General features: G+C 47.5%; 1 protein-coding gene across 3 annotated transcripts; it reads left to right on the top strand.

The window, feature by feature from the left end:
- The first annotated feature begins 45 nt into the window (after nt 1–45).
- Nucleotides 46–13165, top strand: rab35l (RAB35, member RAS oncogene family like). Of its 3 annotated transcripts, none has more exons than XM_012970248.3 (7): nt 46–205; nt 2903–3426; nt 3518–3568; nt 3972–4095; nt 5334–5458; nt 6115–6239; nt 12181–13165. In XM_012970248.3, the coding sequence occupies exons 2-7, from the start codon at nt 3372–3374 to the stop codon at nt 12304–12306; spliced, it is 606 nt and encodes a 201-aa protein (XP_012825702.1). In that variant the 5' UTR covers nt 46–205; nt 2903–3371; the 3' UTR covers nt 12307–13165.
- Nucleotides 13166–15687: the final 2522 nt, after the last annotated feature.

The raw sequence follows: 15687 nt of genomic DNA, 5'->3' as shown, positions 1-15687 counted from the left end.
GGCACATGATCTCTGACGCTGACAGAGCCGCAGGGCGTTCCGAGCTCCCTCCCTCTCACTCCCCGCACTGAGCGGATTATGGGCCGGGGGGAAGGGGCGGAGGGAGAGTGACCGCAGCCAGACCGGCTTGGGAGGGGAATCGGGGAGCGGAGAGGAAGAGGAGGGACGGAGACTGCGGGGGGAACAGACACAGACTCTCCCCGGGGTAAGAGCCACACCGGCCCGGGAATGGGGGGAGGGCACCCCCGCTCATTCCAACCCTCCTACAGACCGGGGGGGGGATACTGAGGGGCTATAGAACCTGTTGTATGGGACTCCCCAAACTCCGTGCTGCAGCCCTGTGTCACCTCCCCACCCATATCCCACATCCCTCCATCTTATTGCTCAATCCTACCCCATATACCCCTCGCTATTCCTACTCTCAGCTACTGCCCATTCCTATATACCCCTCGGTATTCCTACTCTCAGCCCGCCCTGCCCCTGTACTGGCAACTATTGCCCATTCCTATATCCCCCCTATACCCCTATATACCCCTCTGTATAGCGCCCTGTACTCTGACCGGACTCCCTTTCCTGCTCTCACTCCGCCGTGCCCCAGTGCCGGCCCCTACCCCCCGGGCAGAACAATAATCCCTCCGCCACTCTCCTCATTCATTCACCACAGGACAACTTAGTCCCACTCGCCGTATACTTTCCCAGCATGCACCGCAGGCGTGATTGTGCAATATATATAATATATACACTGACATATAACACTATATACCGGGCTCTGGGGGTGGGGCTACATTTCAACTTGTGTTTAGTTTAACCAACAATTAATTAGTGTAAGTAGTTACATTCCCTGCTTCCCCAGGCCCTTGTAACCATAGCAACCAGCAGAAACCCAATCAGCACTCCCTGTAAAGTAGGACATTGGGCCGCCTGACTTAATAGGCACATTCTAATATTTATACCTTTTAAGACCAAAGGAATTATAGGGCCCCCTTTCAGTAATCCCCCCCCCCCACTCAGTATTACTGGGCTTGTGAGGAAACAATGCTGGGGGTGGGAGTGAGGGAGGCAGGCGGGATATATTAGATAACAAGGTGAGAATTTACCAAAAAGTATCAGGGGGAGCAGGTGACCTGCTTCTGGCATTAATGGAATAGGTTGGGGGAGGGGCCAAGTTTCAACCTCCCACTAAGGCCCCTCATTCAGTAATCCCCCCCCCCACTCTGTGTTACTGGGCTTGTGAGGAAACAATGCTGGGGGTGGGAGTGAGGGAGGCAGGCAGGCAGAAAATATTTACCAAAAAGTATTGAGGAATGAGCCCTTCCCGGTGATAGAGAGGGCATTATGGATGGATGAAATACAGGGTGAGACCATAGTGAGTGAGACAGTGAGGGGCACAGGGAGAATGTGGGTGCAGTGAGGTCAGTAGGGAGACTGGGAGAACAATACAAGGCAAGTTCAGAATCCAGAGCAATGTGAGGGTGCGAGTGTGGCGGGAGGTTTGAAGCAAGAGGCGGGTACAGTGTTAATGGAAAGTGTGGCACAGGGAAAGCAGGTATTGCAACAGGAGAGCAGTGCCATGGTAGGGGTGAGGGTAGAAGTAAAGGGCCAGGAGAGAGCAGAGTGAGTGAGGGTAGAGGTGAGAGTGCAGGAGAGAGCAGAGTGAGTGAGGGTAGAGGTGAGAGTGCAGGAGAGAGCAGAGTGAGTGAGGGTAGAAGCAAGGGGGGCAGGTAAGAGAAGAGTGAGGGTAGAGGTAAGGGGGCAGGGAAGAGCAGAGTGAGTGAGGGTAGAAGTAAAGGGGGCAGCGAAGAGCAGAGTGAGTGAGGGTAGAAGTAAAGGGGGCAGCGAAGAGCAGAGTGAGTGAGGGTAGAAGCAAGGGGGGCAGGTAAGAGAAGAGTGAGGGTAGAGGTAAGGGGGCAGGGAAGAGCAGAGTGAGTGAGGGTAGAAGTAAAGGGGGCAGCGAAGAGCAGAGTGAGTGAGGGTAGAAGTAAAGGGGGCAGCGAAGAGCAGAGTGAGTGAGGGTAGAAGTAAAGGGGGCAGCGAAGAGCAGAGTGAGTGAGGGTAGAAGTAAAGGGGGCAGCGAAGAGCAGAGTGAGTGAGGGTAGAAGTAAAGGGGGCAGCGAAGAGCAGAGTGAGTGAGGGTAGAAGTAAAGGGGGCAGCGAAGAGCAGAGTGAGTGAGGGTAGAAGTAAAGGGGGCAGCGAAGAGCAGAGTGAGTGAGGGTAGAAGTAAAGGGGGCAGCGAAGAGCAGAGTGAGTGAGGGTAGAAGTAAGGGGGCAGTGAAGAGCAGAGTGAGTGAGGGTAGAAGTAAGGGGGGCAGCAAAGAGCAGAGGGAGGGTAGAAGTAAGGGGTGGGCAGGAAAGAGTAAAGTTGGGGTTGAGGGCAGGAAAGCAGAGTGAGTGAGGATAGATGTAAGGGGGGGGCAGGAGAGAGCAGAGTGGGGGTAGAGGAGGTGGGGGGACAGGAGAGAGCAGAGTTGGGGTAGAGGAGGTGGGGGGACAGGAGAGAGCAGAGTTGGGTAGAAGAGGTGAGGGGGCAGGAGAGAGCAGATTTGGGGTAGAGGAGATGGGGGGCAGGAGAGAACAGAGTGAGGGTAGAGGTAAGGAGACAGGAGAGAGCAGATTTGGGGTAGAGGAGGTGGGGGGCAGGAGAGTAGAGTGAGTGTAGAGGATGTGGGGGGGACAGGAGAGAGCAGAGTTGGGGTAGAAGAGGTGGGGGTAGGGGAGGTTGGGGGGGGCAGGAGAGAGAAGAGTGAGGGTAGAGTTGGGGGGGGGGGGCAGGAGACAGTAGATAAGGCTAAGTGCTGAGGTTGCTATATGGTAAGTGCAGCAGGTGACTGTAGTGAGCAGCCAGTTGAGTTCTTTTTCGCTTTCACTAGTGAACCCTCCTCCCTTCTCTTTCTCTCTCTCCAGAGGAATCTGGCTGCTGATTTCTGCTGACTTCCTTCCTTCTGGAACAACAAGCCAAGAGGAAAACTCAGTGACGAGAGGGACACGCAGTCGAGTACGGGAGGAGGCAGAAGAGGGACACGGAGGAGAGAGAGGCTTAAATAGTGTTAGAGAGAAAGGCTCTCGCACTGTGCCCCGGGGGGGTATATATACACGCACAGTGCACGGGAGGAGGAGAAAGTGAAACTGGCCATGCACGAGAGAAAGTGATGCTGGCACCAGTCAGAATTGCACGTACAGAGGGCACAAGTGTGAGAGTGTAAATATCACACAGGTTGGACAGTTCTCACAAGTGGTGCCATGGATAAGGGGCACGAGTAAGAGTTTAACGGACACAGAAGAAAAAGTGGCATTTGGAACTCCAGAGAGCACAGAAAGGAGACTGCACGGGCACAAGTGAGGAAGATAAGTGCCCCGACTGCTGACGTATAAAATGGCCGCCAAGGACTACGACCATCTTTTTAAACTGCTTCTCATTGGAGACTCTGGTGAGTAATAAACAGCTGCCCTGACACAAGTGAAGTCTCTTTCCACGTTTCCCGCCTGCTCATACACATGTGCGTTCTTCTCACCATTTAGGTGTTGGAAAAAGCAGCCTCTTGCTGAGATTCTCCGATAACTCCTTCTCTGGTGAGTGAGCAGTATCCCACAATCCCATGGGGGAGAAGCTGAGGAGCATTCACAGTGGTGGAGGCGAGGAACATTTGGGGGATGGGGAGGCACGGGTCATGGAAGACATGGCAGCCAAGTTGACTCATGTAGCTTGACACCCATTCCAGGCCAACTGTCTATGTCTCCTTATGTGTTCTGCAGTCTCCTGTACCTCTCTTATGGTCTTCCCCCATGAGACATACCTCTTCACTTCCAAGCTGTTGCCCTCACATCCTTACAAGACCCCCAGCCTGCCTTCCGAGGATGCTGCTGTCCCCCTCGAGTGCTCCTCAGCTTCTCCCACTATCTCCATACCCCTATCGTTAATGGTTACCCCCAGTTCTCTCCAGCCTCTCTCATTGTGTTCCCTTGTCTTCCGCAGGAAGTTACATCACAACCATTGGGGTCGACTTCAAGATCCGGACTCTGGTTCTGGACGGAGAGCGAGTGAAGCTGCAGATCTGGGACACGGCCGGACAGGAGCGATTTAGGACAATCACCTCCACGTGAGAGCGAGTGTGTGCGGTCTAACACTTTGCATGAGAGTGCCAGGGGGTCCGGTACCACTTGTATGGGAGATGTGGGCTTGGCCCATTGCTTGTATAGGGAATGGATGCATGATGGGGCATTGCTGGTATGGGGGAGGGATGGGTGAGGAGGCATGGAGTGTGGGCAGTGCAAGACTGGCATGGTGTTCTCTCATATTGTTTCCTGTGAAATGAATTATGGGTATAGGGTGCCTCTGCATTGCATTATGGGCATGGTAGAATTATGAGCATTATGGTTGAACTGTAAAGGGCAAAGTCTGCTGTGTGTCGGCAAGTGCATGTCTATGCCGCCATAGTTTTATGGTATCTCTCTGTACAGACTATGAGCAAACTTAGGGGGCTGTTCCTGCTGAATTGTGCTTAGTACAGGGGAATCCCTATGCTGCTATAGTTTTATGGTATCTCCCTGTACAGACTATGAGCAAACTTAGGGGGCTGTTCCTGCTGAATTGTGCTTAGTACAGGGGAATCCCTAAGCCGCCATAGTTTTATGGTATCTCTCTGTACAGGCTATGAGCAAACTTAGGGGGCTGTTCCTGCTGAATTGTGCTTAGTACAGGGGAATCCCTATGTGCCATAGTTTTATGGTATCTCTCTGTACAGGCTATGAGCAAACTTAGGGGCTGTTCCTGCTGAATTGTGCTTAGTACAGGGGAATCCCTATGTGCCATAGTTTTATGGTATCTCTCTGTACAGGCTATGAGCAAACTTAGGGGGCTGTTCCTGCTGAATTGTGCTTAGTACAGGGGAATCCCTATGCTGCTATAGTTTTATGGTATCTCTCTGTACAGGCTATGAGCAAACTTAGGGGGCTGTTCCTGCTGAATTGTGCTTTGTACAGGGGAATCCCTATGCTTTCATAGTTTTATGGTATCTCTCTGTACAGGCTATGAGCAAACTTAGGGGGCTGTTCCTGCTGAATTGTGCTTAGTACAGGGGAATCCCTATGCTGCTATAGTTTTATGGTATCTCTATGGGATGGATGAGGAGGCACTGCTTGTATGGGGGATATGTGGGCAAAAAGACATTATGTAGGGGTGAGCGATGGGGTATTACTGGTATGAGAGACTGTTGTATGATGGGGCATTGCGTGTTTAAGGCATGTATTAGGTGCAAGTACATAGGAAGAGTTAAGCAAAGAGTGCTAAAGGGCTGTTGCCATGGGAACACTGACCCTCTGTATCTCACCCCCGCAGGTATTACAGGAACACCCACGGCGTTATTGTGGTTTATGATGTCACCAGCCCAGAATCCTTTGTGAATGTGAAGCGATGGCTGCACGAGATCACCCAGAATTGCGACTCCGTCTGCACCGTACTGGGTAAGATGCACCAAGGGGCCCCCTGTAACTGGGCCGGTCACTGCTAGACCTGTGCCCACTGCACCCCAAACATGGGCCAGTCACTGCTAGACCTGTGCCCACTGCACCCCAAACATGGGCCAGTCACTGCTAGACCTGTGCCCACTGCACCCCAAACATGGGCCAGTCACTGCTAGACCTGTGCCCACTGCACCCCAAACATGGGCCAGTCACTGCTAGACCTGTGCCCACTGCACCCCAAACATGGGCCAGTCACTGCTAGACCTGTGCCCACTGCACCCCAAACATGGGCCAGTCACTGCTAGACCTGTGCCCACTGCACCCCAAACATGGGCCAGTCACTGCTAGACCTGTGCCCACTGCACCCCAAACATGGGCCAGTCACTGCTAGACCTGTGCCCACTGCACCCCAAACATGGGCCAGTCACTGCTAGACCTGTGCCCACTGCACCCCAAACATGGGCCAGTCACTGCTAGACATGTGCCCGCTGCACCCCAAACACGGGCCACTCCCAGGCTGCTGCAACTGATGTTCCTTTGGCCTGATTGGTTGCATATTGTCCAATAGGAACACACAGTGCCCACTATTAGGCATTTCCCATGGTTCCCTGGCACACTCAGGCTAAGGCTGATCTGCCCATGTCTCTTCTCCGCAGTCGGTAACAAAGACGACGATCCGTCCCGGAAACGCGTGGAAGCCGCCGACGCCAAGAGGTTTGCCGATCAGATGGGAGTCAGAATGTTTGAGACGAGTGCAAAAGAGAACCGCAACGTGGAGGAGGTGAGGGCAGCATGTATGGGTGAATATACCCCTGTATGTACCTGCCCATTCGTGTCTGTGCTACATAATAGCTGCCAGTCACTTGACTTGGGAGATTAACCCTTTGTGTGGGACATAGTGACACCGAGGTGACGCTTTGGGGTAAATAAGCACAACGCCCACTTTCTCTGATTCATATACATACGGTCTGGCTAAGCTTGTTATAATGGGGTCACTTGAGCAACCGTTGCCCCTATCTGGGTGTCTTCCCAATATAGTCATACTCTGCTTGTCTGCATACAGTACGCTGCCGCCCTGTGATTGGCCAGCCAGCAGGGGATAAACCTCCCACGCCCCCACACTGGGGTCTGTAAGTACCCGAGGATGTGCCTGCTGTTTTGAGATTGGTATGGGATGGGGGGGGGGGTAACTTGCCAACATAGTATGGGATAGAGTGCAGTGCATTATGGGCCTGAGTGGTGATCATTGCATTCAGTATGCACCTTGGGCAGTGACATAACAGCATGGGGGGCTGCCTGTGCAATGCCAAATGGGCCCCAGGGGGGTATGTTCAATGCAGTGTGAGCATGGGGGTGTGTGTGCATTGCAAGACTGGCATGGTGTTCTCTCATATTGTTTCCTGTAAAAAAAATGCATTATGGGTATAGGGGGCCTCCACATTGCATTATGGGCATGGTAGGATTATGTGCATTATGGTTGATCTGTAAAGGGCAAAGTCTGCTGTGTGTCAGGCAAGTGCATGTCTATATTGCCATAGTTTTATGGTATCTCTCTGTACAGGCTGTTCCTGCTGAATTGTGCTTAGTACAGGGGAATCCCTATGCTGCCATAGTTTTATGGTATCTCTCTGTACAGGCTATGAGCAAACTTAGAGGGCTGTTCCTGCTGAATTGTGCTTAGTACAGGGGAATCCCTATGCTGCCATAGTTTTATGGTATCTCTCTGTACAGGCTATGAGCAAACTTAGGGGGCTGTTCCTGCTGAATTGTGCTTAGTACAGGGGAATCCCTATGCTGCCATAGTTTGAGATCTCTCTTGTCCATATGTAATTAAAGGGATGAAGGACAAATGATTAAGCCTTCTGATGTACTACTGCTCATACTCATGCTGCTAATGACTGTTTGCTGTGTAACCATGCCTGTGTTTACTATAGACTGTTTACCCAGCAATATATGTAGATCAGGGACATTGGACTCCCAATACCTGTCCCAAAAGTTTACTTTTCTCACACCTATGATTTGATTCCTTACAAATAAATATATATATATATATGAACCAGTATCCCCTCCACATAGAGCAAGGAGATAACCCCACCTGATATTAATGTGTTCATCTCTGTCACAAAGGAAAAATGTAGAAAAGAATGCAGGTATAGTTGCCCTTTATTACCTATTAGTCTGGCTCCTTCGGACAGGGCGAGACCGAATGGGTGGGGAGTTGTTTGTACAGCAGAATAAACACGGTGTCTGATCTCACAATGGGACAGAATCAAACACGGCGCATTAGTAGGTGAGTCCCTTTGGGCTGGGAAAGAAAAGAGCTTGTCAGAGATAATAGAAGTGAATAGCAGGCATGTCACTGTCGAGGAACGGTTTTATCTCGCCGGCCCTTTAAGAAAGTCCCAGTGACGCTTGTGGGTTCATTGTGCCCCTGCCACTGTCACTTTTCACATCTGCTTGATAGGGAAATGCTGATGCGTGGGACGTACAGTGGTGTGAAAAACTATTTGCCCCCTTCCTAATTTCTTATTCTTTTGCATGTTTGTCACACTTAAATGTTTCTGCTCATCAAAAACCGTTAACTATTAGTCAAAGATAACATAATTGAACACAAAATGCAGTTTTTAAATGAAGGTTTACGTTATTAAGGGAGAAAAAAAACTCCAAATCTACATGGCCCTGTGTGAAAAAGTGTTAAAAAATAACTTTACTGTGGTTTATCACAGTTATTTATTCAATTTCTGTAGTCACCCCCAGGCCTGATTACTGCCACACCTGTTTCAATCAAGAAATCACTTAAATAGGAGCTACCTGACACAGAGAAGTAGACCAAAAGCACCTCAAAAGCTAGACATCATGCCAAGATCCAAAGAAATTCAGGAACAAATGAGAACAAAAGTAATTGAGATCTATCAGTCTGGTAAAGGTTATAAAGCCATTTCTAAAGCTTTGGGATTCCAGCGAACCACAGTGAGAGCCATTATCCACAAATGGCAAAAACATGGAACAGTGGTGAACCTTCCCAGGAGTGGCCGGCCGACCAAAATTACCACAAGAGCGCAGAGACAACTCATCCGAGAGGCCACAAAAGACCCCAGGACAACATCTAAAGAACTGCAGGCCTCACTTGCCTCAATTAAGGTCAGTGTTCACGACTCCACCATAAGAAAGAGACTGGGCAAAAACGGCCTGCATGGCAGATTTCCAAGGCGCAAACCACTTTTAAGCAAAAAGAACATTAAGGCTCATCTCAATTTTGCTAAAAACATCTCAATGATTGCCAAGACTTTTGGGAATATACCTTGTGGACCGACGAGACAAAAGTTGAACTTTTTGGAAGGTGCGTGTCCCGTTACATCTGGCGTAAAAGTAACACAGCATTTCAGAAAAAGAACATCATACCAACAGTAAAATATGGTGGTGGTAGTGTGATGGTCTGGGGTTGTTTTGCTGCTTCAGGACCTGGAAGGCTTGCTGTGATAAATGGAACCATGAATTCTACTGTCTACCAAAAAATCCTGAAGGAGAATGTCCGGCCATCTGTTAGTCAACTCAAGCTGAAGCGATCTTGGGTGCTGCAGCAAGACAATGACCCAAAACACACCAGCAAATCCACCTCTGAATGGCTGAAGAAAAACAAAATGAAGACTTTGGAGTGGCCTAGTCAAAGTCCTGACCTGAATCCTATTGAGATGTTGTGGCATGACCTTAAAAAGGCGGTTCATTCTAGAAAACCCTCAAATAAAGCTGAATTACAACAATTCTGCAAAGATGAGTGGGCCAAAATTCCTCCAGAGCGCTGTAAAAGACTCATTGCAAGTTATCGCAAACGCTTGATTGCAGTTATTGCTGCTAAGGGTGGCCCAACCAGTTATTAGGTTCAGGGGGCAATTACTTTTTCACACAGGGCCATGTAGGTTTGGATTTTTTTTCTCCCTAAATAATAAAAACCCTCATTTAAAAACTGCATTTTGTGTTTACTTGTGTTATCTTTGACTAATAGTTAAATCTGTTTGATGATCAGAAACATTTTGTGTGACAAACATGCAAAAGAATAAGAAATCAGGAAGGGGGCAAATAGTTTTTCACGCCACTGTATTCTTTGTCCAGGGTAGGCGGTCGGTGGGGAAGGACCCCGAACCTGCCAAGGAGGCGCTCATTCATTGCTCATAACCTCGGCTGATTGGGGCTGAACATTAGAAGTCAATGGGAAGAGTAATCAATATGTCCCACATAACCCCAGCCAGATGGCACTTGGGCTACTTTCGTCCCCATAGAAGTCAGTGGGAGGTGGAAGGAGCGGTTTGGGGCTCTAATGTCAAATAGACTGCTGAAGAATATGCCCCCCCCCCCCATGTCAAGAGCTAACAGTTTATTGGCTCAGAATACATAGTTGTGATTACATTTATATCTCGGAGCAAAACCATATGTATTGGCTTGAATGGACTTTAGTAAGTTGCTGCGGGCTCTGCAGATGCCCAGGGCATGCCCAAAATTGTGGTTGTTTATATTCTCTGCGCTGCTGGTTCTCACTCATGAAACAATGTAGCAGAAGCCAGCTGATTAACAGGCCTGAAGGAGAACCGACTTCTGCTACAAGAGTCACACTCAAAGAAAAGCTTTCAATAGTAATTATAGTAGGTTCATTGCGTAATGGTAAGATGCGTACGATGACATTTTGTTATGCAACCGCCGTTTGCGTACTTCTGAAATCATCGCTTTGCTTGCGGTGCCATCTAGTGTCCATTTGTGCTAAGGGTTTTTGTGTGTATGTTAAAATACTCCGTGAATGGAGGCGGAGCTGGGCAGAGAATAGGGACACACATGATTCAGGGACTGGGACGATTGCCATCTTGGAGTCAGGAAGGAATTTTTTCCCCTCTGCGGCAAATTAGAGAGGCTTCAGATGGGGTTTTTTGCATTCCTCTGGATCAGCTAGCAGTTAGGCAAGGTTGAACTTGATGGATGTTTGTCTTTTTTTCAGCCTAACTTACTATGTTACTTTGACACAGTAGGACTTATGTACTACCGCAAGTGCAGTTGTGCTCCCCGTACTTTCCCCACAGTCAGTTGAGCGTAACACCACTTTCACTTACTTGCATCAAAATGCGCCACTCAGTCCTTCCTTCCGTTCCTAATTAGACATTGCTGTTCCTGTTGACACGGGGGAACCCTGGAGCTACTGCCACCTCCTGACCAAGTGGTAGCTCCAGGGTTCCCTCAGGGGCCTGCTCCAGGTGGCGCAGTTTAATTGCATCCTTGCGATCACAATGATGTTGGAGTTCTGGGGAAAAAAAACATGGTGATTGGGCTTGAAATTGCACTTGAGGACATATATGAGCCATAGTGTGAGGACCTCCCTGGCCAAAAAACCATAACAAGGGATGAAATAATGTGACATTACAATAGAAAGGGAATGAAAAACAGGTTAGAGTAAAGGGAATATTAAAGAGCAGAACAGAAAGCAGCTAAAAGGCAGAGTGTAAGAAAGAGGGGTGGGGAAATCAGAAATGGTAAACAAATAGAGAAAAAGGGTAAGGGGTTGAGGGTGGTAGAATGTTCAAAGAACAAAAAAACAGCTAAAAGGCAAAGCACAAGTGAGGGGGTCGGAAACAAGAAGAGATAAAAAAAAGTTGGGTGAGAAAGGGCAAAAACTAAAGCTGGCCATGTACGCTAAGATCCGTACGCCTGGCGAGGTTGTCAAGCGAGCGGATCTTCTTCGATATCCCCACCTATGGGTGGGCGATATTGGGCTAATTCAGGCTAATTCGGTTGTTTGGCCCCAGACCAGAACGACTGGTATAGGCGCAGTCGGTTCGGGGCAGTTTAGTTCTGGGGAAAAAAACATGGCGATTGGGCTTGAAATTGCACTTGAGGACATACATGAGCCAATAGAAAGGGAATGCAAAACAGGTGAGAGAAAAGGGAATATTATAGAGCAGAACAGAAAGCAGCTAAAAGGCAGAGCGTAAGAAATAGGGGTGGGGAAATTGGAAATGCTAAACAAAGAGAGAAAAAGGTTTAGGGGTTGAGGGTGGTAGAATGTTCGAAGAACAAAAAAACAGCTAAAAGGCAAAGCGCAAGTGAGGGGGGGTTGGAAACAAGAAGAGATGAAAAAAAGTTGTGTGAGAAAGGGCAAAAACTAAAGGTGGCCATACACGCTAAGATCCACTCGCTTGGTGAGGTTGTCAAGTGTGCGTATCTTCTCCCGATATCCCCACCTACGGGTGGGCGATATTGGGCTAATTCAGGCTAATTCAGTCATTTGGCTCCAGACCAGAATGACTGGTATAGGCGCAGTCGGTTCGGGGACTTCATCAACAAACCGATGTGGTCCACGATCCGACTAAATTTTTAAACCTGCCGATTTCAGGCCAGATATCGGTCGGGCAGGCCCGTCGGTAGTGCCCATACTCGGCCCAATAAGCTGCTGAGTCGGCCTAAGGAACCACTATTGGCAGTTAGAATCGGCCCGTGTTAGAATCGGCACCTTAAGGAAGAAGGATGGAGGTTGCAAGAGAAACATAGAATAGTTTGCAAGTTCACTGGACTGGAAGACAAATTAAGGGGGGCCTTGTTGGACAAATAAGCAGATACACTTGAATGAAAATCCTCCCACCAATTGACACAATTAACCTACTTATAATATGGAAAATGTAAATCCTTAGCATGTTGTAGCCGTGTCAGAATCACCTTTAATCTTTACACGTCTCTCTCTTCAGATGTTCCTTTCTGTGACCCGTATGGTCCTGCGCATGAAGAAAGACAACCAGGCCAGGCTGAATCCCAGCGAGGTGGTCACCATCACCAAGACTAAGAAGAAACCGCACGTCAAGAGATGCTGCTGACTCCGCCCCTTGGATGTGTCAGGGCACCTTCTACTAAATTAACTGGAAATGGACTATGGGAGTTTGGGGGGGAAGGGATGACTAGTAGGAAGGGCTGCTGTGCAAGCTGGATCGTACCACTGTTTGGGGGACACATGATAGCTGAAAGGGGTGTTTTGTTGTGCAACATGGCTGTGTATGTGAGTCTTGATCTAAGTTCCATTCAGCCATAGCAGGGGGGCTACTGTACTTGGTAGACATATCGTGGCAGCTCTACGGAGTCAGAACTGGAATAAGAACTGTTCCGTAAAACGGGCTGGAGGTTAAGGGAAAAGCCATAAGTGTGGGCCAACCACAAAACTGGCAGCTCAGTGCCATCGAGCAAACGTATCATCCACTACGGTGGCCTTCCTGTCCCCACACTGAGAAGCTGTAGGCTTGTTCCCAGTACTAGTAGGGTCATCTGCTGAGCAATGGATTGAACAGGAATAGAAGAGATGAGGGCACCACAAAGTAAGGAGAAGTTTGGAATCTGTAAGACCACTAGGGAGTGCTGCAGTGCAGGGTGGATGTACAGGCAGAGTATGTGAGAAGAAGAGCAGGGTAGTTTAGGTACAGTAGTTGCAGGTGAGACCACTGAATCATTTGCCCCACAGTGTTACTTAGGTATGTTTAATAACTGACGGCAGCAGCCATATTTAATGTGGTTGGGGTGGCCATCTTTAATGCATTCCCTCTCTCCATCTTATAAAAGCCTCTCACTACTGTATATCTATATATTTATGTATTCCCTTTCTCCCGAGCTGTACATGAATTTAAAGCTTATTTTTGCATTTAACTGGATATTAACTTGGAGATTATAAACTGGACTTTTTTCTACCGAATGGCTCATTGGGTCTTCCTGGTTCCTCTTCGCTCAGGTTGGAGATGGGTGATTGTTGGCTCTAATGCCTTTGGGGTCAGTGACTGACCTGCAGGTCCTGGCTCTCATCCACTTACTCACCATTTGGACTTTCCTCTATCTCTTTGTGCTTGATACTAGATGAAGGCCTAAAACCCATGGTTCTCCTCCCACTTGCCTACAGAGGTCCTCTATAAGGTTTATCCACAATGGGGATTGACTCAAGAGAGCTTCATCCATGTGGGATTTAATCTGTGCCCATTTTCTTCATGACCCACTAGTATCTCTCTCCTAAAAGAGTGAATTAATTCTCTACCAATAGTGGCTTCTACATGGTCATGGTCAGGCAGGCTTGGAATTGACTAAGGTCATGGATCACAGATTTTTTATTGTTATGAAAACTATAATCTTCTCACTTGTTGGCGATGTTGTGAAAAGGAGGAACCTTCACTCACTTTTGGTTCATCTATAACTAATAAAGAAGAAAGTTGGAACGGGATACTAAAAGAAATGAAGCTTTATGAACTATGGAACAAATTACAACTCACCCCCCCCCCAACATTGTTTACTTTTTCCAAGCAAATAGCTAACTATTCCAACAAAATGGAAACTTGAGATGGTAGGAGAATAGAACAGCCTACAACATAACTGAATTAGGAAGTATTGGTTGATACGATCACTTGGTAAATTTATATAAATAATGATAATAATAACGGCAGCTAAACCGTTGCCTTACTATTTACACTACTAATAGATTAGTCACATCTATAGTATATCGTTAGGAATATATCTGTTAAGTGATGGGCAGGGAATGAAAATACGCCTGGGCAATAGGAACTTATGGACACTTAGGGGCTGATTTACTAAGACACGATTTCGAATCCGAATTGGAAAAATTCCGATTGGAAACGAACATTTTGCGACTTTTTCGTATTTTTTGCGATTTTTTCGGCGTCTTTCCGATTTTTGCGTAAAAACGCGAGTTTTTCGGCGTCTTTCCGATTTTTGCGTAAAAACGCGAGTTTTCCGGCATCTTTACGATTTTTGCGTAAAAACGCGAGTTTTTCGTAGCCATTACGAAAGTTGCGCAAAGTCGCGATTTTTTCGTAGCGTTAAAACTTGCGCGCAAAGTCGCGCCTTTTTCGTAGCGTTAAAACTTAAAAGGCGCGACGTTTCGCGCAAGTTTTAACGCTACGAAAAAATCGCGACTTTGCGCAACTTTCGTAATGGCTACGAAAAACTCGCGTTTTTACGCAAAAATCGTAAAGACGCCGGAAAAATCGCAAAATTACCGATCATTACGAAAAAAACGCAATCGGACGCATTCGGCCCGTTCGTGGGTTAGTAAATGTGCCCCATAGGGTACAAATGTGAAGTTCTAAAACCATTTTTGGAATACATACAGGAGCCCCTTAATACCATGTATAGCTGAACCCTAATATAATAATAACCCTAATATAATATAATTACTGGTGTTTCCATGATTCCCAGTGCAGCCAATGATAGTTAATAAGATTAGTGCGGAAATTATTTGATATAATCAGGGGTGCTTCACTATTAGGGTAAAGTAATAGCAGGTACAGCAGGTTACATTTACATGTCAACTCTCTGTAAACAATCTTCTGATTGGCTGCTGTGGGTTCCAACACCTGTGCAAATGAGTTTCGTTGATAACATTGCCACACGTGGCGTTTTTACGCTGCATATTTTCTAATTCTCTCGGCGGCTGAAAAACGCCTGATATCATCATCCATAGAAATCGCTTGAAAAGACGCGAAGCAAACCACACAATGCGGAAATACGCTAGAAAACGCTTTAGCACGGATTTTTCAAGCGTAAGCCGAAATACGCCAGTACTTGCAAAGCAAGCTATTCCCATGTATACGCAAAGGCAGCTGCCAGACCTAGCGGAAATACGCGGCGTTTTTTGCTATTTCGCACTATTAGCACCATGGCAACGGGATTTGCTTACGTCACCAATACTAGGCTGCAAAAACGCCATGTGTGGCTTGTGCGGCGTTTTTAGGCTGAGAAAATATGCATCGTAAAAACGCCAAGTGTGGCATCAGCCTACAACCCTTCTTTTGAAAAACCCAAGGAGTCAGTTGTTGGTGATGTCTCTTCCCCTAGCAACGCAGTGACACCTTTCTAATTATAACGGATGAGACCAATTAAATTTTGTATTTATTTTCCTTTCTTAAGGTTTTCATTTTGAACGATGAAAAAATGGTAAATTTATTCCCTGAAGTGATTTCTGAGGGGAATGAGTTTCCAACTAGTGATAAGCAAAATCATTTCCCAATACAAATATCCTGCTGTGTAAAGCTTGGGGGCACATTGGGGACTTTAGAATATGAGTTTTTAGAACATTTCTTTTCCCGGCCTTTCCAGGTTCCTCAGTACATTCTATAGAAAGGTTTTCCTTCAACTTAAGGAATATATAAAACAGGGCACAAAGTCGAAAATCACATCTTCTCCATCGTACATGGGTGTCTCTAAAT

Source organism: Xenopus tropicalis, chromosome 9 (genome assembly GCF_000004195.4).
Source record: "Xenopus tropicalis strain Nigerian chromosome 9, UCB_Xtro_10.0, whole genome shotgun sequence".
Taxonomy (NCBI): Eukaryota; Metazoa; Chordata; class Amphibia; order Anura; family Pipidae; genus Xenopus; species Xenopus tropicalis.
The sequence above is the reverse complement of the archived record's forward strand: the minus strand, read 5'-3'. Positions and strand labels throughout refer to the sequence as shown.